Source organism: Natrix helvetica, assembly GCF_964273705.1.
Source record: "Natrix helvetica genome assembly, chromosome: 1".
NCBI lineage: Eukaryota > Metazoa > Chordata > Lepidosauria > Squamata > Natricidae > Natrix > Natrix helvetica.
In genome coordinates, this window is record NC_138548.1 from 9,151,780 (window position 1) to 9,172,403 (window position 20,624).

A 20,624-nucleotide genomic window follows, 5' to 3' on the forward strand; every position below is an offset into this window, starting at 1 on the left:
AGGATAGTTCGCTATATACATTTATAATATATATTTATTGTATAATCCTGATTCTCAAAAGAAAACATGAAGAACGGTTGCAGGAATTGGATATGAAAAGAAGGACTAGGGGAGACATGATAGCAGTCTTCCAATATCTCAGGGGTTGCCACAAAGAAGAGGGAGCCAAGCTATTCTCCAAGGCACCTGAGGGCAGGAGAAGAAGCAATGAGTAGCAGAGAGGCAGAGCTACCTCTAAAGCCGAGACTGAAAGACTGACATTTCGCTTGATCTTCCCTTTTCCTTTTCAAACCTGACCCACCCTTTAATGAGTTAGAAGTTGCAACTTTGTGCTGTCTCTTGGAAATACAGAGTGAGAAAAGTCAGGATCGCAAGTCAGAGAGCAGAGAAAAGAGCCGAGAGCGACAAGGCTCCGCACCATTCAACAAAACCAGAGACAAGCGACCAAATGAAGAACAGCACCGGTAAGACCTACAGGCTAAAGGAAAGGGCTCAATCTGTGGTTGTGTTCACGTTCTTTGCCTTTAAAAAAAAAGTGTGTCATAATCTGGGTGCATCTTATACACCGAATACAGCATTTTTTGCCTCCCAAAGCCCCACCCCCTTCACCAAAATGGCTGTGCATAGCCTTTTGAAGGCTGTCAGAGAGCTCCTGGGGGCTGAGTAGGGCAGAAATGGGCCGTTTTTTGTCCCCAGCAGCACTCTATAAGCCTCCATAAGGCTATGCATGCAATTTTTTTTGACAAAAAACAGGCCCGTTTTCGCGAAAAACAGGCAGTTTTTTGCTCTTCCCTCCCCAGGAGCACTCTGCAGCCCCCCCCCCAAGGCTATTCATGCCTTTTATTTGGAAAAAAATGGGCCCGTTTTTGGAACCCCCCCTTTTTGGAAAGCTCTTTAACTGATGAGAATTACATTGATCAAGTGCTGTGCCAGCAGAAACAAAGTCTTAAGGTTTGTCAGCGATTTCCTTCTCCAGTACATGGATAAATAGACCTGGAAACATCTACCTACCTATCTACTCTTTCTCTCCCTACCTACCTACTGTATTTCTCTCTCTCTCTCTCTCTCTCTCTCCCCCCCTATCTACCTATTTACCTACTTTCTCTCTCTCCCCCTACCTATCTACTGTATTTTTCTCTTTCTATTTCTCTCTCTATCCCTCTACCTACCTACTGTCTCTCTCTCTCTCTCTCCCTACCTATCTACTGTATTTCTCTTTCTTTCTCTCCCTCTCTATCCCTCTACCTACCTACCTACTTTTTTTAAAAAAATTGCCTCTTCAAAACCTTGGTGCATCTTATATTCCGGTGCGTTTTATACTCCGAACAATACGGTACTTACAGATTTCTCTATTTTGGGTAAAACTATCATAAATGTCTGGGGAGATTCTCGGTCATCCAGATCATGGTTGTCTCAAAGGTGCTTTTTCAAGAGGCAACTGGACTTTCTTTGTCTTTTTTCCTTGAAAACGTTTTGCTTCTAATCCAAGAAGCTTCTCCCGGTCTCACTGAATGGTGGGGAACGGAAAGTTTTAAGGACTGCAAGGAATATAAACCCTTCCATTCCCCACCATTCCGTCAGAACTGAAGAAGCTTCTTGGATGAGAAGTGAAATGTCTTCAGGAAAAAACAAAGTCCAGTTGGTTTTTTTGACAAAGCACCTTTGGTTCCTATCGTACCTAGCCATTGTGCTGATAGGGAATGTCCATTGTACAGGTAATCCTTCTTACAACTGGTCGCTTGATGATCATTTAAAGTTATGACGGATTCCCAAAAGAAAGTTACGAACCATATTTGAGGTTGCAAAGGCCCAGTTCCTTCCCCACGGTCACATGACTGCATTTTGAGTGCTGTGCAACTCACCTGCATTTGTAGTCATGTGCAACGCTGGATGGTCACATGATCATGAGTTGTGACTTTTTTTTTCCCCCTTCCAAAACTTGCTTCCAGTTTCTGGCAAAAAACACTCCATTGCAAATTGGTACACTTAACCGCAGTGTTCGCTTTGCAAACCGCCACGTTCACTTAGCAGCCATTGCACAACAGTTGTAAAACGGGGCGCAGTCGCGTGAGTGACTCCCTTAACCATATTGACTTAGGACTAAATTTGCAGGCTCAATTGCAATCATAAGTCAAAGACTATCTGTAGCCTGGTACATTGGGAGAACCTCAATTTAGAGGAGGCTGATCTTTTGACCTGCCCTCCTAATATTAAAAGACCTACCTTTTGTACTGTTGTACTTAAGCAAAATTGTAATAAGAATAACTAATCAAGAAAGTACAGAACTTGGGACCCCTTGCCATACTGCTGTGTTTATTTTTAGATTTTACTTATAGGCAACTTAAGGTGGTGAACATACATCAGGGGTGTCCAAACTTGGCAACTTTAAGACTTGTGGACTTCAACTCCCAGAATTCCCCAGCCAGCATGGCTGGCTGGGGAATTCTAGGAGTTGAAGTCCACAAGTCTTAAAGTTGCCAAGTTTGGACACCCCTGACATACATAATTCTCCTTTCTCTTATTTTCCCCACAACAACCATCCTGTGAAGTGGGTTGGACAGAGAGAGAGAGAGAGACTAGCCAAGTTACTCACCCAACTTTGATGCCTAAGGCAGATTAGAACTCACCATCTTCTGGTGATTGGCCCAAAGTCACCCAGTCAGCTTTCATGTCTAAGGCGGGACCAGAACTCCCAGTCTCCTGGTGATTGGCCCAACATAAAACCAGCCAGCTTTGCTGCCTAAGGTGGGACTAGAATTCACCACCTCGTGATTGCCTCAACGTCACCCAGGCGTCTTTCACGCCTAAGGTGGGAACAGAACTTCCTCCTGATTTCTAATCTAGTACCTTCACTACTATACCAAACTGGCTCTGTGTAAACTCCCTTTGTGAGAGTGGAGGTGACATTTCCTTCTCCCCAGCCAGTTCAGCGTCAGGAAGGTGGCCCAATGGGGGGGGGGGAGGGGGGGGCTAGGCTTGCTCACTTGCTCATTCCTCGAATGGGGAAACCTGGCAGGAGGAGCTGACAGGCAGAAACAGCTTTGCTGACCAGAGCCAACCATCTTTTCTCCGCCTCACAGCACCGGTGATCGTCGAGAAAGGCAGCGCTTGCGCTTGCAAGCCATCTGGGAGCAGGAGGAGCGGAAGAGGTTGGAGATCACCCGCGAGAAGCTGGAGTTTGAACGGGCGCGCCTGGAACAGGAGCAGATGGAGCGGGAGCGGCTGGAGAGAGAACGGATGTACATTGAGCACGAGCGGAGACGAGAGCAGGAACGGATCCAGCGGGAGAGAGAGGAACTGCGGCGGCAGCATGAGCAGCTGCGCTACGACAAGGAGAGGCGTGTGGCCCTGCGGAGGCCGTATGACATGGATGGCAGGTGAAAGTCACATTTGCAACTGTGGGTCAGGGGAGGGGTAGTCTCCTTGGTAGCCTCTGAGCTTGGTTGTTTCCTTGCAGACCTTTCATCACCCAACTAGGTAACATCATCAATGCAAGAAGGGGGTGGGGTTTGTAGAGAAGAGGAGGACTGTGGCGTCCTTGGTGCTCTCTTGAGATTGGTTGTTTTCTTGCAGACGTTTCATGACCAACTAGGTAACATCTTCAGTGCTAGAAGGGAGTTGGGTTTGTGAAGAGGAGGAGGAGGAGGACTGTGGGATCCTTGATGTTCCCTGAGCTTGGTTATTTTCTTGCAGACGTTTCATGACCCAGCTAGGTAACGTCAGTGCTAGAAGGGAATGTGGGTTTTGCTGTTTTCTGGCACTAATGATGTTCCCTAATTGGGTCATGCAAGAAAACAACCAAGTTCAGAGTACGCTCGGTCCTCCTCCACATCACTCCCTTCTAGCACCAATGATGTTACCTAGTTTGGTTCGTGAAATGTCTGCAAGGAAACAAACTCAGAGGACCCCAAGGACCCCACAGTCCTTTTCTTTCTCCTTCTCCTCTTCTCCACAAACCCCACTCCCTTCTAGCACTGATGAGGTTAAATAGTTTGGTCATGAAACGTCTGCAAGAAAACAACCAAGCTCAGAGAGCACCAAGGACCCCTCATTTCAACCCTGAGCTACAAACATTCTCCTTTATTGTGAATCAGGTTTCATACCTTTATATTGGATCAGGGCAGCAATTAGGAGATATGGGGGGGGGAGGGTTTTTTTTTTTTAGGCTGGTCTCTTGACCTCATGTTGCTTGCAGGAGGGATGATCCCTACTGGCCAGAAGCCAAGCGGATGGCAATGGACGATCGTCACCGCTCTGATTTCGGCCGCCAGGAGCGGTTCCATGACTTCGATCACAGGGAACGCGGACGGTACCAGGGCCATCCTCTAGACAGGTAAGGCAGCGACTGGAACGTTTCGTTTTTCCTGTTTGGGGGAGGCTTTTGTTCAACCTCAAGTGTATCTGCAGAAAAGTGGACCACGGGTAGTCCTCACTTTACGACCGTTCCAAGTTACTATTGACCCCCGCAAAAGGTACATAATGCTAATTTCAAAGTCCTCAACAACCACATAGACCACACACCTCATGGTCCTGTGATCGCATTTAGGCCACTTGGCAACTGACTGGTCATTGTGGCTGTTTGCAGCATTCCAAATCATGTGACCGTCAATTTCAAGGGTTTTTTCTTTTTTTGCTGGTTTTCAGTGTTTACTTCTAGTTTCCAGCAAAAGAAATGCTCATCGGATAAAAACAGATTTTCTTAATAACCACCACATTCACTTAACGACCGCTGCAATAAAGGTCGTAAAAACAAGTTACAATCATGTGACCTTTTTCATTCCAAACTCAATTATGGTCATAAGTCAAGGACCACACGTATTCCTTTTTGTTTAAATTGAGGCAAATGTCCTTTAACAACCCACCTGCCCCGAAGTTAGGAGTTCACAAATTGAAATTTAATCTTATATAAATATTGTCACCTTTTTCAATTGTTCTGCTTTTGATAGATAGGGAGAAAGCACATGGTCCTCAACTTACGTCCACAATTGAGCTCAACATTTCTGTTGTTAAGTAAGATATTTGTTAAGTGAGCCCCATTTTACAACCTTCCCAGCCACAGCTGTTAAGAGAATCACTGCAGTTGATCAGTGAGTGACACGGTTGCAGAGTGAATCTGGCTTCCCCATTAACTTCACTTATCAGAAGGTCATAAAAGGGGATCACATGACCCCCAGGGACACTACAACCGTCATAAATATGAGTCAGTTGCCAAGCATCTGAGTTTTGATCCACATGATCATGGGGATATCATAAAGGTTATAACTGAAAAACAGTCCTTAGTCAACTTTTTTCAGCACTGTTGTAACTTTGAACGGTCACTAATGAACTGTTGTAAGTCGAGGACTACCTGTAGTCTCTCTCTCCATTTGGCTTCATTATCAAAACGACTGTTAAGTTTGTGGTTCTCCAGTCTTTGGTCTTGCCTGAGCCACATTGAGTGAAGACTTATCTAGGGCCACATAAAACATATAAACTAGTTAATGTATATAAATAATAAACTTGCTTTGTTCTCTTGTGCGCTGCTTGGGGAATTCAAGCATGGGTTAACTTTGTCCGTTAGCCTAGAGACTGAGTTATGTAGTTGTTGACCACTCCTCCTCTGACTGGGATAGTTCAGTTTTTTAACTCAGTCCAGCCTAAAGAGACGTAAAATAATTTGCTCTAGGATAATAGACAAAATTGTCTCATTCTTCAACTTTGGATTGTTGCTAAGGACTTGGAGAGAAAAGAGGATTCCTGATTAAAGGGCTTAGCAAACCACGTGGATATTAATATATAATATCCTCAGCTTGGAATATATAATTTAATATAATATCCCAACTGAATATTTCAAATGTTCCGAAGCAGAGTAATGTTCAGGCCAAATTCAGACAATACCTTTTTTCTCCACCAGGGATTCCTGGTCAGCATAATTTTTGGAAAAAAAGTATTTCTCACCGCAACCCTTAACTTTGCTCCTGAATATTTAAAATACAGAGAGTCCTCAATTTAAAACCAGAACTGGGACCACAATTTCCATTGCTAATGCTAATTCATTGGGGATCAATGCAGGTCAAAAATTTGACATGACTGTGTGTTTTTTTCCCCCAGGAGAGAAGGGTCACGGGGGATGATGGGAGACCGAGAGAGGCCGGTGAGTCCTGTTCATTGTGAATTTGATAGGATGAAAGCTTGACACTGAGGACAGTCGATCCCTGGGATGACTTGCCTTCAAAAGTTGTAGGTGCTCCAACACTGGAGCTCTACGGAGGTTCTCAGTCATTCAGGCCCTGCTTGTCCCGAAGATGCTTTTCTGCAAGAGGCACCTTTTCCTTGAAGAGGTGTGGTCTATTTTGGGATGGTATAACGTCTCCTGCCTTGAACAGGGGATTGGTCTCTTCCAGCCCTATGATTCTGTGTTTTATCTGCCATCCCTTTTTTTTAAAAAAAAGCTTCAGGTTTCAATTTTATACACATTTTTCAACATGTTCTGAACCAACATAAACATCTGGTTCTAGAATTTCTTCACCCTCTGGAGCACTCTGGAGAAAGCAGCAGTGCTTTGCAGCTCTTGAAAGCTCTAAAACCTTTTAAAAGTCCCGATGCTTCAGCCTGTTTTCTGGGTTCAGTGGCTTGTGACCTTCTGGTGTTTCCTTTAGGACCGTGATGGCAAACCTATGGCGCGCATGCCACAGATAGCTCTGTGGGCAAACACACCGGCATCATTTCTGGAGCACCAGCTGGTCTTTGTGCGCGCTGGAGTGACAAAAACCAGAAGACCAGGTGTCTTCAGGTTTACAGTGTGTGCATGCACAACGGCCACCTGGTTTCACCGGGGGGAGGGGGAGAGCTCATTCCGGTTTGGGCACTCAGTGCCGAAAAGATTCTCCGTCACTATTTTAGGGCAAATGAGTCACCAGGCAAAACAAGAGCTTGTTGAAATACCTTGCTAGAAGCTTTGTGTCGCTCTCCTGCCTTTATCTTGAAGTAGGGAACTTTGCTGCGTGGCTTCAGAAATCTCCGCCTGCACCCCACTCGGTATTCCCCCACGTACCAGTTGGATCATTGCTGTTCTTGTCCCCTTCTCCTCTTTCAGCACTATGCAGAGGAACGCCACAGGGATCCAGATCGCCACTCCAGAGATGGCTGGGGCGGCTATGGGTCGGACAGGCGCATGAACGAGGGGCGGAGGATACCTCCACAGTCCCGGTGAGTGGCTTGCGGGCGATCGCGTTCAAACCGCGTCGAGTCCAGAAAGCCGTTAAGTTTACAAGCAGAACATAGGCGCAAGGAGTCCTTGACGTCCCAACAGCAATCCAGATCAGAATTTCCTTGGTTAAGCAAGCTGGTCATAAGGTAACAACGGTATCATTTAGCAAAGGCAATCCCTGCAGTCCCGTTGTTAATTGATTCCCTCGGTCGTTAGGTGAGGCAACTTCCTGCCAGCTTCCCACAGCCAATGGGAAAGATGACAGGAAGTTGCAAGCCCCAGGCCTGCAGATAGGCTGCTTTTGGGGGGGCGGGGGGGGGTGTTGAAGGATATACAAACTTTGCCGTGTGGGTCGGTGGAGGACATAAGTGGTGCCCTCATTGGTTGAGGAAGGTGGGTGAGAGTTTAACAGAATAATAGAATTGGAAGGAACCTCGGAGGTCTTCTAGTCCAACGTCCTCCACAGGCAGAAGATCTTAAGAGAGTGTTGTAAGATCGCCTACAGCTTCTAGAGCAAGCGGTTCCACTGGTTAATTGTTCTGAAATTCCTCCTTCATTCCGGATTGCTTCTCTCCTTGATCAGCTTCCATCCTTGGCTTCTTGTCCTGCCTTCAGGTGCTTTGGAGAAGAGGGTGGCCCCCTTCTTCTTAGTGGCAGCCCCAGCATGATGGGAGTGCTCAGGGCCTGGGGGAGGGTTTGAGAATGGAGGAGGCTTATCCCAGTGATCTGCAACCTTCCCTGCTGGCTTCCCCATGGACTCTCTGGGGAATCCATCAGGCAAGTTAGCAAATGATGATGTACTTGGCAAACAGGTGTGAGTGCAAACAGGTTGACAAGCGCCCAGGTAGCTTCACATGACCACAGGGACACTAGGATGGCCCAAATTCCCGAGGACCAGCCATAACTACTGTTGGAGTGATTAAGTGGATCCAGTGGTGGGATTCAACCGGTGTAACAACCGGTTTGTTCTGCGCACGGGCAGAGCCTTTAAAAACAGTTCAAAAACTTAACTTCTCCTGCAGCCTTGGTCCTGGGCAGTTTTCAAATAAAATAGTAAAATGACATCAAGGCCATAATTCAAAACAGAATTCAAAACCAGATTAAAACCTAGTTAAAAAGAACTGTTGCTGAGTTAAAAGTCTGAGGAAACGCCTTCAACTCACCAACCACTCCAGGGATTGCATGACACCCTTAGAGAGACACACAGTAACTGAGCTTTCACTCACGTATTCTTTTGCCTAAAGGGATTAGGGAGACTACAAAGAAACTAAAACATTCGCCATTATTCCAAGCCATTTGTTAGTTTTTGAAAACACAACGAGTATGGTTGCGAGACCAAGATTTCCCTTCCACCAACTCACCAGTCACACCAGTGACCTAAGCCTCCCTATATCTACCACCTTCTACACACATGAAAATGAGTGAATGGAAACACACACGGGGGAGGGAGGGGCACACACGGACGCACACAGCATTTCATTAATAAAACTTTCTGGGATTCCTAAACAAAGCATGCACTGAAAAGCTAGAAGCTGCAAACAAGAATATCATGGCTATGGATTCTCATTCTCTCTCTCTCTCTCTCTCTCTCTCTCCCTCTCCCTCCCCCCCTCCATCCCTCCCTCACAATTTTGAGAGGAGCTTCCAGTGGGGAGGGGGAGGGAAGAGAAGCAGAGTGCGCCAGAAGACTGTATGGCAAGGGGAGGGTTTTCCAGTTGTCTCCACCATTGATAGGGCTTTCGGTTATGACAGGTAGAGGAAAAAGGATGCCGCGCTAGGAGGAGAGACTCTATGGTGGGGGAACTGAACTTCCGGTCAGGTCCAGAATTGAACAGGGGGCTTCCGGTTAGGACCTTCGTGGCTCCTGGTGTTTTCTGTGGGAAACGGGTCCAAATGGCTCTTTGAGAGTTTTAAGTTTGCCGACCCCTGATCTATGACAAACTCCTTGACTTTCAGAGATGGACGTGACTGGGGGGATCACATCAGAAAATTTGAAGGCCACCCTGATCGCTCTTGGCCAGGCAACGATGATGGGGGCCCACCAGGACGTGAACATGAGCGATGGCGAGGTAATTAATTCTGTTCCCTTCACAGCTGTAGTTTCCCTTTGGGAAAACTCCTGTTGTTGTTTAGGCTTTGGGGATAGGACGTAGGCCAGGTTGAGCCTTCCAGGATCCTATTCTGTGCGGAGCAGAAAAGCCCGGGAAAGAAATATCTATATGTCTGCTTCTTTATTTATCCTTTTAAGCTTTCTCCATTCTTCAGATTACAGGTAGTCCTTGAGTTACGGCCACAATCAAGCCCGAAATTTCCATTGCTGAGCAATGTTTTGCCTCATGTTACGACTTTAGTTGCCACAGCTGTTAAGCGAATCACCGCAGTCTTTAAGTTAACAACAACGGTTGTGAAGGGAATCTGGCTTCCCCCGCTGACTTTGCTTATCAGAAGGTCGCAAAGGGGGATCACGTGACCCTGGGACGCATGCAACCATCATCAATATACGTCAGTTGTCACGTGTCCAGAGTTGGATCGCGTGACCACAGAGATGTGGGGAAACAGTCCTAAGTCACATTTTGCAGTGCTGTTGTAACTTCCAACGGTTGCAAAACTAATGGTTGTGAGTTGAGGACGGCCTGTATGGTCTCTTAAAGCCATCATTTCCACCATTTTTTTAAAAAAGGACTTTCCTTCAGGCTTACTGTTTTTGAAACGAACGGAGTGACAAAGGAGGATTTGAAGAAACGTAGAGTCATTCCTTGAACGTTGAGCTGACCAATCTTCCGTGTATGCGTGTGTGTGTGTGTGTGTGTGTGTCCGTCCGTCCTTGTTTGGATAGTGCTTAATGTCCAGATATTCTCCCCCCCCCCTTTTCAGCTCTCCTGTCCCAGGGCAGCCAAGCCTGTTGTGGGGGCACAGCAAGATCCCTGTGTCTGTTCCTTCTCTAGTGGGGCTCTGACATTTGGGCAGGAGGAGAAATCGGTGCTGCAGCTCAAAGCAGCTTTTGGGAATGGTATTTATAGTCAGACGGGATCCTATGAAGGAAGCTCTGTTCCCAAAGCCTGATAGGTTCAGAAATTAACAGACGGGAATATCTGTAGCTTGTCGTTCAGGATTAAACGGTGGACCCCTTGATGGTGTCTGATCTTGGTTGTTTTGTTGCAGACGTTTCATGACCCAGCTAGATGACATCATCAGTGATAGAAGGGAGTGTGGGGTTTGCTCTTACGTAAACACAGAGCAAGTGGAATTTGCCACTACCGTATTTCCCCGAAAAGAAGACAGGGTCTTATTTTCTTTTGACCCCCGAAATAAGCGCTTGGCCTTATTTTCGGGGAGGTCTTATTGTTTTTGAGGTGCAGGAGGAGGAGGCGACCGTGATTACCTTATGGCTGCTGCTGTGTTGCAATATTTTCAGGGAGGGCTTATTTTAGCTCATGCGCTCAAAAACCCGATTGGGCTTATTATCCTGTTTTGTTTTCGGGGAAACAGGGTATCAACTCAGACAAACAATCCAACAGTAAGCAGCAACCTAATTTAAGGAACGGCCAAAAGGAAAAGGCCACTGACAGGGCAATCCACTGTATGCAGATAGTCCTCAACTTATGACTACAAAGACCAGCTGGCCGGCACGCCAGAACCCGGAAGAGCGACAGCTCGCATGCCTGGAGAGATGGCTCTGCACGTCACTTCCGGCACGTGTGCCATAGGTTCGCCATCACAGCCCTATACCATTCTGGACAAATGGCTGTCCAATCTCTTCTTGAAAGCCTCCAGTGATGGAGCACCCACAATTTCTGGAGGCAAGCAGTCCCACTGGTTAATTGTTAGCACTATTAGGACATTTCTCCTTAGTTCTAGGTTGGTTCTTTCCTTCATGACTTTCTATCCGTTGCTCCTTGTTCTGCCTTCAGGTACTTTGAAGAATAATTTAACAAATACAATAGCAGAGTTGGAAGGGACCTTGGAGGTCTTCTAGTCCAACCCCCTGCCTAGGCAGGAAACCCTATACCGTTCCAGACAAATGGCTATCCAACATCTTCTTAAAGACTTCCAGTGTTGGGGCATTCACAAGGTCTGGAGGCAATTTCTGTTCCACTGATTAATTGTTCTAACTGTCAGGAAGTTTCTCCTCAGTTCTAAGTTGCTTCTCTCCTTGAATAGTTTCCACCCATTGCTTCTTGTTCTACCCTCAGGTGCCTTGGAGAATAGTTTGACTCCCTCTTCTTTGTGGCAACACCTGAGATATTGGAACAATGCTATCATGTCTCCCCTAGTCCTTCTTTTCATTAAACTAGACATACCCAGTTCCTGCAACCGTTCTTCCTATGTTTGAGCCTCCAGTCCCCTAATCATCTTTGTTGCTCTTCTCTGCACTCTTTCTAGAGTCTCCACGTCTTTTCTACATTGTGGCAACCAAAACTGAATGCCGTATTCCAAGTGTGGCCTTACCAAGGCTTTATAAAGTGGTATTAACCCTTCACGTGATCTTGATTCTATCTCTCTGTTTATGTAGCCTAGAACTGTGTTGGCTTTTTTGGCAGCTGCTGCACACGGCTAGCTCATATTTAAATGGTTGTCCACAAGGACTCCAAGATCCCTCTCACAGTTACTACTATTGAGCACGGTACCACCTATGCTGTACCTGTGCAATTCGTTTTTCTTGCCTAAATGTAGAACCTTACTCTTTTCACCATTGAATTTCATTTTATTAGATAGTGCCCAATGTTCAGGTTTGTCAAGATCCTTCTGTATCTTAAGCCTATCTTCTGGAGTGTTGGCTATTCCTGCCAGCTTGCTGTCATCTGCAAATTTGATGAGTTCCCCATTTATTCCATCATCCAAATCATTGATGAAGATGTTGAAGAGTACTGGGCCCAAAACAGAGCCTTGGGGTACTCCACTGCATACCTCCCTCCATGTAGATGCAGTTCCATTGAGGACTACATGTTGAGTGCGGTTGGTCAGCCAGTTATGAATCCATCTGGTGGTGATGCTGTCCAACCCACATTCTTCTACTTTATCTAGTAGTAGGTTATGGTCTACCTTATCAAATGCCTTACTGAAGTCCAAGTAAACTATATCGACGGCATTCCTCTGGTCCACTAATTTTGTCACATTATCAAAGAATGCAATAAGATTAGTCTGGCATGATCTGTTTTTGACAAACCCATGTTGGCTTTTGGCTATTACTTCGTTTACCTCTAGGTGTTTGCTAATCCGTTGCTTGATTATCTTTTCCAGAATCTTTCCTGATACTGAGGTCAGGCTGATAGATCTGTAGTTTCCTGGATCTATTTTTTTCCCTTTTTTGAAGATGGGAACCACATCAGCTCTTTTCCAGTCCTCTGGTAGTTCTCTGGTGTTCCAGGATCTCTGAAAGATATAATTCAGTGGTTCTGAGATCTCGACTGCCAGTTCCTTCAGAACCCTGGGGTGTAATCCATCCGGTCCTGGTGATTTGAACTCATCTAGGGTAGATAGGTGCTCACTTACCATTTTCTTCCCTATTTCAACTTGTGTTCCTAATCTGATTTTTGTGGTGCTTTTTTTGATAGGTTGGACTGTTTTATCCCTTTGTGTAAAGACAGATGCAAAAAAAGAGTTAAATAGTTCTGCTTTCTCCCTGTTGCTTGTCACCTTCTTGCCACTTTCTCCTAGCAATGGACCAATTGTTTCCTTAACTTTCTTCTTCTTTGACCCACTCTTCTTTGTGGCAGCCCCTCAAATACTGGAACACTGCTATCATGTTCACCCCTAGTCCCGTTACCTATTTGGGTCATGAAATGTCTGCCAAAAACAAGGGTAGGGAGCCCCAAGGACCCCACAAGTCCGGAATTGCTCTCCTTTCGAGAGTTCCTTTTCCTGTCCTGTTCGAATCAAGGAGACCTTGCAAGTGTGTGAATTACTCCGTCTTTTCTAGGCGGGGGCAGAGAACGGCGTGGCCACTTAATGCCGCGAGGTGGAATGTCTGGGTAAGAAGCCTTCAGCCTTCTGAATTCAGAGTAAGGTTAACCTTTTCTCATTTTGCATTTGACTTACTAGCAAACCTAGATGGTTTTTTTATACAGCAGTCTCCCCCCCTCTGCTTCCCAAACTGGCCCTTCCACTCCCAGTACGGCGTTTGGAGGGTTTTTAAATGTTGCATTATCTAGCTGTACTCTTAAGAGCACCCTAAGGGGCCCATTTCTATGTTTTAAATCCATGTTTTCCTTCCAATTCAACCTTAGGGTCCTGGATTACTTAATATATTTTTTTCCTTGCCATTCCTTGGAGGGAAGGGAGAGACTGTCCAGCCCATCTCCTCTGGGGAATTCTGGGAGTTGAAACCCACACATTCTGGCTGGGGAATTCTGGGAATTCACACATCCTTTCTGGGAATTAAAAAGCCCCGCCCATCATGGCTTGTTAAAGTTGCCAAAGTTAAGAAACTGGTGCAGCAAAGTTCACCTGGCCTGAACCAATTCGGTGCTGCCACCAGGGTAATAATTCCTTGCAAAAGGGGAATGAGCATGGGGCACAGCTGGGAATGAGAACAGGGCTCCTGGTCTGTGGCCCTTCCCTTCTCACGGTGGCCTCTCCCTCTCTCTCCCTCTCTCTCTTTTCCAGGCAAGGAGGATTCATCCCAGGTGGCCCGCAAGAACCGACTGCCCAGGGAGAGGGCTTTGCAGGACAAGAGAGGGCAAACCGACCCGGCGACCCCCGGTTCAGCTGTCACTATTGAATGTTTTTCTTGTTTTTAACTGTACAAATGGCAACCAAGAGGAGGGACAAAGATACTCGACACTACTCAGTGTGTACCACTGACTGTGACTCTTAAGTTAACCTTCATTGTTTCACTTCCTAGCTCAGTATGTGAAGCCATTCATCATTATTTTTTTTGTAACGTGTTTCTGTAGGTGCTGCCGCACACGCTCATCCTTTCAAAGAAAACGTGTTTCTTTTACGAGGCATTCCATTTTCTATAAATAAAGGAAAAAAAAGTATGATTTACAATCACCCGGATGCTGGTTCTGAGGGCTTTTCAGGAAGCGGCCGGCCTAAATTGCCTCCCGGGAAAAGGTCGCAAAGGTGCTTTTTCACAAGAGGCAACTGGACTTTTCTTGTTTTTCTTTGAAGACGTTTCATTTCTCATCCAAGAAGCTTCTTCAGCTCTGACTGGATGGTGGGGAATGGAAGGATTTATCCTCCTTGCAGACAGCTGGTCATTTGCATCCTTTGAGAGAGTCGTTGAGGCCACTTGGAGGTTTCTCTGTGTCCTCAGGATCACTTGAGTAGTTCTTGTAGTCTGCAGTTCTTTCCGCTAAAAATTGCAGAGGACATGCAGACTACAGGAACCATTTGCACCACTCAGGTGACCCTGAGGACAAACCTCCAAGAGGCCTCAACAACCCTCTAAAAAGGATGCAAATGACCAGCTGTCTGCAAGAAGCATAAATCCTTCCATTCCCCACCATCCAATCAGAAGATGAAGAAGCTTCTTGGATGAGAAGCGAAATGTCTTCAAAGAAAAACAAGGAAGTCCAGTCGCCTCTTGAAAAAAAAGCACCTTTGGGACATCCCATGACCTGGATGACTGACAATCTCTACAGACTCCCAAGAAAGGGATTTGTACAGACCGTGGCCACTTTAGGACCTGTGGACTTCAATTCCCAGAATGATGGGAGTCGAAGTCCCCAAGTCTTCAATGTCACCAAAGTTGGACACCCCTGGCGGTAGAGCAAGTTACTGCTCAGGTAGCTTTGAAGTTCACATTTCTGTATCGCTTTGGCAACGTGCTAGCATAGCGGATGAAAGCAAAGATCCCTTGCTCTGCAGATTGAACCAAAAACGTGCTCTTGACGTGCCTCGTGTCCAGCGATCCAGTCGCTATTTTTTTTCCCCTTCTCCGCGCAGCAGAACGGAGGTTTTTCAGCTGAAGGAGTAGGCCAGCGATGGCAAGGGTCAAAAATTTGGAAAATGCCTAACTTGATCCCACTGGCAGGTCACACACATGCAAAAGTACTTTTTTTAAAAAAAAAAACACAATTCTCACGAATGAAGACAAACATGTATGTCCCAGGATAATTTTGCAGACTCTAATCTGTATTTGGTGACTGGGAGGGACCAAAGTTTTTTTCTTCCGAGCTTTTAGACTTGTACCAGAGCCTATCCTGAGGGATCTTCTCTCTAGCAGACAATTCCGTGTGTGGTATTTATGTGGTGTCTGCTGTGTGTGACTTTTTAGTTGTTGAATTGGGGTGTTTGTGGCTTGCTGTTAAGTCTTTTGCTGTGGTTTCCTTGTGCTGCCAAATCCTTGCCTCCTAAATACAGAAACAGGTAGTCCTCAAGTTACAGCCACAAAGGAGCCCAAAATCTATGTTGCAAAGTGAACGTTTGTTAAGTGAGTTTTGCCCCATTTTACGACTTTCCTTGCCACAGTTGTTAAGTGGATAATAACCTTTGTTAAGTTTAGTAACACGATTCTGGAGTGAATCTGGCTTCCCCGTGGGGTTTGCTTGTCAGGAGGTCACAAAAGGGGATCATGTGACCCACCCACCCCCCAGGACATGATAGCTGTCATAAATAAGTACCACTTGGCAAGCATTTGAATTTTAATCACGTTAACCATGGGGATGTTGTTAACAGTTGTAAGTGAAAAAAAAGTGATCATTTTTTTCAGTGGGGTTATGACCTCGGTCACTAAACGAACTGTTGTAAGTCAAGGACTACCTGTTGTCCTTCACTTACGACCACAGTTCAGCTCCAAATTCCTGCGGTTAGAGTGAAAAATTGTTAAGTGAATTTTGCCCCATTGTACAACCTTCCTTACCCCAGTTGTTAAGTGAATTGCTGCAGTTGTTATGTTAGTAACACAACTATTAGATGAATTGGGCTTCCCCATCATGTTTGCTTATCAGAAGGTCACAAAAGGGGATCACGCAACTCCGGGACATGGCAGTCGTCATAAATACGGATCAGTTACCAATCATTTTGATCATGTCACCATGGGGATGCTGCAGCGGTCAGAAGTGTAAAAAACGGTCATAAGTTATTTTTTTCAGTGCCGTTGTGACCTCGCTAAAGAAACTCTTGTAAGTCAAGGACTTCCTGTACTTGATCAGCTGGGGGGGGGGTGTAAATCAGCACTCCTGTTGACTGATGAGTCTGAAAACTCAGAAGACAAAATCTGGTCCTGGCGACTGACCTGATCTAGTCTCTATCTATATTTATTTATCTATAAATATATTTGCAAAACTTCCATCCATAAAAGACAATGAAAAAAAAAAGGATAACACACTGTCCAATATAGCTTAATTTCGCTGCTTATTTTCTTTTCTTTGCAAGTTTAATTTAGCTTTGATTTTGGGGGGGGGGGGTTCTCTTTTATAACAATAAAATTTCCTCACCAGATGGACACACTTTCTCTTTCCACTTTCCTCCCGTTGTGGAGCTATCCCAACTTCAGCAGCTTTTGGCTGCACTTTTGTTGCTGGCAAGAAGAGATTCTCTTGGATCAATCAGGGATTTTACGATGTCCCTGAGATCAACAAGACATACTCTTCCCTGTCACCGTCTCTTCGGGACGGTTTAGGTCCAAAAGGACTGTCCAGCAGCAAAAAAAATCGACTGCGATCTCAGAGCTCCGAGATTGCACATCGTACCGTTGCGACGTCAGCTCCTGTCTCTGTATTGGCTTTTTTGGCAGCTGCATCACCTGGCTGGCTCATATTTAAGTGATCGTCCACTAGGACTCCAAGATCCCTCTCACAGTTACTGACATTAAATCAGGCTTCACCTAGCCTGCAGCTCAATATAGTTGATTCTGTTTTTTTTTGCCTTAAGTAAGTCAGTTCTCTAATGTTTAGGAAAGCTGGATTTTTCCAAACTGAGGCTACGGCTCTTGAAGTCCCAGTCAGGATTGAAGCCATGGAGTTGGTGTGCAGGTAGTCCTCGACTTACAACAATAGTGACTTTTACGACCCTTTTTCACAAACAACCTTTGAAGCATCCCCCCTTATGATCATGTGATCAAAATTCTGGTGCTTGGCAACTGGTTCATACTTACGACCGTTGCTGTGTCTCAGGGACATGATTTCCCCCCTTTGTGACCTCACAAGCAAAGTCAATGGGGAAGTCAGAATCAGGTTACTAATTTATCCACTGCAGGGATTCACTTAACCGTGGCAAGAAAGGTTGTAAAATGGGGCAGAACTCATTTAACAAATGTCTCACTTAACAAATTTTGTGGCTCGATTGTGGTCGTAAGTTGAGGACTACCTTTATTGCCTTGGTCACACATATTAAATCTGGTGTCAGGCGTGCCTCCCTCAATAACCAAAAAAGAAAACTCCCAACTCCATTGTTCGTGGAGTCAAGGTACTTTTACTGGTTATGAAAAGATAGCAGCGAAAGTAAAGCAAGATCTGAGCCAGAAAGACGTGAACAAGTACATATCAAATGATAATGCAGCCCCCTCCCTCCAATGACCCCAACCCAGTGTCCAATGTGCAACACCCTTAGGTGTCATGTGGGATGCATCTCCAAAAGGCATCATCATGTTGGTATGCAGGACGGTTGGCCTTGACCCAGTCCAAACACCGGTGCAGAAGATGGTGGGACGAAACCTCCCTTTTCCATATCACCTCCTGTACCATTTATTCCCATCCCAAATACCAGCCCCCCACCCTCCCCGTTTCTATGGCAGCCGATAGCAAGTAAGCGAGGCAGAGGTTGACATCTGGCTTTGAGGAGTCAGTCCTTCAGGCATACAGGTAATCCACGACTTGCAATCATTCTTTAGCAAAGGTTCAAAATTACAGGTAGTCCTCGACTTAAAACAGTTCATTTAGTGACCATTTAAAGTTACTACAGCACTGAAAAAAGTGACTTAGGACTGTTAGTCCCACTTACGACTGCTGCAGCATCCCCACGATCATGCGATTCAAAATTCAGGTGCTTGGCAACTGATTCATACATACGACCATTGCTGTGTGATCACCTTTGGCGACCTAACAAAAGTCAATGGGAAAGCCAGATCCACTTAACCACTGAGTTACTGACTTACTAACTGCAGGGATTCACTTAACAACCGTGGCAAGAAAGGTCTTATAATGGGGCAAAACTTGCTTCCCAAAAGTTTCACTGAACAGCAGAAATGTTGGGCTCAATTGTGGTCGTAAGCCAAGGACTACCTTGTAACCCGCGGGCGTTTACGAGAGCTGCAGCATCTTGGGGTCACACGATCGCCATTTGCGACCTTACCAGTCAAGCAAACTTGGGGGGGGGGGATATATTTGATTCGCTTAATGACAGCATGATTCACTTAACCCCAGTAAACACTCAAATGACTGAAAAAAGATAAAATTGGACGTGACTCAGTTAACAATGGCCTTGCTTGGGAACAAAAATTCAGCTGCCGATTGGTGTCGTAAGTCAAGGACTACCTCCACCTATGTTCATTATGGCACAGTGTGGCCCAAGAGGGACCAGTCCAAGACTGGATGCCACAACAGTATCAGCTTAAATTTGTCGTGTTGTGAGAGGATGGAGCCACTAACTTAGGGGTACCGAATATATCTGAGCAGGCAAAGGAGAACACGGGCAGTTGGCAAGGGCAACAGGTAGTCCTCAAACTTACAATGGTTTGCTTAGTGACCGAAGTTACGATGACACTGAAAAAAAGGACTTGCGACCATTTTCCCCACTTATGACTGTGATCAAAATTCAGACGCTTGGCCCCTGACTCACATTTACGACGGTTGCAGCGTCTTGGGGTCGCGTGAATCCCTTTTACATTTTTATTTTATTCGTATTAGTTTTTCCAACATCAGGAATATGGTTTTACCATATTTACCCAAAACTATTATTTCCAAGATTGCCCTAGCCATAATGCCACATCATCCACAATGTGCCTTTTGGTTTCACCATAAAAGCATATGTGGGATTTAGAGTGGCTCAGTGGCGAAGATGCTGAGCTTGTCGATCAGAAAGGTCAGTGGTTCGGCGGTTCGAATCCCTAGCGCCACATAATGGAGTGAGCTCCCATAACTTGTCCCAGCTTCTGCCGACTTAGCAGTTCGAAAGCATGTAAAAATGCAAGTAGAAAAATAGGAACCACCTTTGGTGGGAAGGTAACAGCGTTCCGTGCGCCTTTGGCGTTTCATCATGCCAGCCACATGGGCAAGGAGACGTCTTCGGATGGCGCTGGCTCTTTGGCTTTGAAACAGAGATGAGCACCTCCCCCTAGAGTCGGGAACGACTGGCACGCATGTATGGGGGGAACCTTTACCGTTACCTTATAGATTTGAAGGGGCTGGACCGAAGCTGCTTCCTGGAATCGGGAAATAATAAATAAATACAATTTGAAATGAAGAAGCAGACCATTTACAAGGTCGTAACACCCATAGTCCTCAGATTTAATGGACGTGGCAGCATCACACTATCGGGTAAAATTAGCCATAAATTACAATTTCCCCTTATGTGAAGTTGTGCTTAAAAACCTGCTGTGACTTCTGTTTTCATTTAGAAAGTTTATATAACCGCCTACTCACTCACAGCGACTTTTAATGACCACAACCGAACTGATTTAGAAGTCCATCGCACTCACTGAATGACTGCTCAGCAACAGAGGTGCCAATCCCAATTGCGGTCATTGAGTGAGGCCTACTTACGCTGTCGTTTGAAAGCACTCTAAAACTCGGAAGATATTTGATTTTAAGGCTATGCCTGCCTCAGATGGAGCACAAGAGTTCATGAGAAAACCCTGCACCCGTGATGTCAAACCTATGGCCCGTGTGCCCAGAGGTGGCACGCAGAGCTCTCACTGTGGGGGGGGGGGCGCCCCGTCACCAGCTGCTCTTCTGCTTTCCGACAGGCACATGCGCGCCAGCCAGCTGGTCTTCATGGGTGCTGGAGTGCTGGAAAACAGCTGGAAAGTGGCCCCAAAATCAGCCTGAAAACAGTACGAAAAATGGCCAAAAACCATGGCCGCTTTGGGGGCATTTTTTCCCAACAATGGGCCTGAAAATGGCCCAAAATACAGGCATACGTGCGCCGGCCAGCTGGTCTTCGGGTTTTCGGCACTCCAGCACACATGCGCAAGCATGCACATGTATGATTGTGCGTTCCAGTTTGGGCACTCGGTGCCAAAAAGGTTCACCATCATTTCTCTATGTTAGATACTTGTTCTAACAGTGATTTCCACCAAGGTCCTCTGTTCTAGCGGGAACAGAGGTTTAATCCTATTGGTCCAAGGGTCTGACAGCTCCCTGTCAAAGGGCTGCTGTCAGATTCAACCTTCGCTGGATTGTTCACACTTGTTGTACTTAATAAAGAGCTGTTGTTACTGTTAAGCCTGTGTGTGCCTATCCATTACCCAATCGAACACTCTACACCAGGGGTGTCCAAACTTGGGAACTTTAAGACTTGTGGACTTCAATTCCCAGAATTCCCCAGC

The 20,624-nt window shown here is 45.9% G+C and overlaps 1 protein-coding gene across 4 annotated transcripts in view; it reads left to right on the forward strand.

Moving 5' to 3' along the window:
• The window catches only part of LOC309393615 (scaffold attachment factor B1-like), a 35,945-nt gene extending 21,760 nt beyond the window's left edge, over positions 1-14,185 (forward strand). For 2 of the 4 annotated variants that reach the window (XM_081956014.1, XM_081956013.1), the window contains exons 14-21: positions 352-464; positions 3,081-3,377; positions 4,196-4,333; positions 6,091-6,133; positions 7,076-7,188; positions 9,146-9,258; positions 13,110-13,161; positions 13,796-14,185. In XM_081956014.1, coding sequence (XP_081812140.1) covers positions 352-464; positions 3,081-3,377; positions 4,196-4,333; positions 6,091-6,133; positions 7,076-7,188; positions 9,146-9,258; positions 13,110-13,161; positions 13,796-13,910 — 984 coding nt within the window. In that variant the 3' untranslated portion in view covers positions 13,911-14,185. Of the gene's footprint in view, positions 1-351; positions 465-3,080; positions 3,378-4,195; positions 4,334-6,090; positions 6,134-7,075; positions 7,189-9,145; positions 9,259-13,109; positions 13,192-13,795 lie in introns of all 4 variants that reach the window. The other 2 variants (XM_081956016.1, XM_081956015.1) reach the window with 2 other exon arrangements.
• The last annotated feature ends 6,439 nt before the right edge of the window (positions 14,186-20,624 follow it).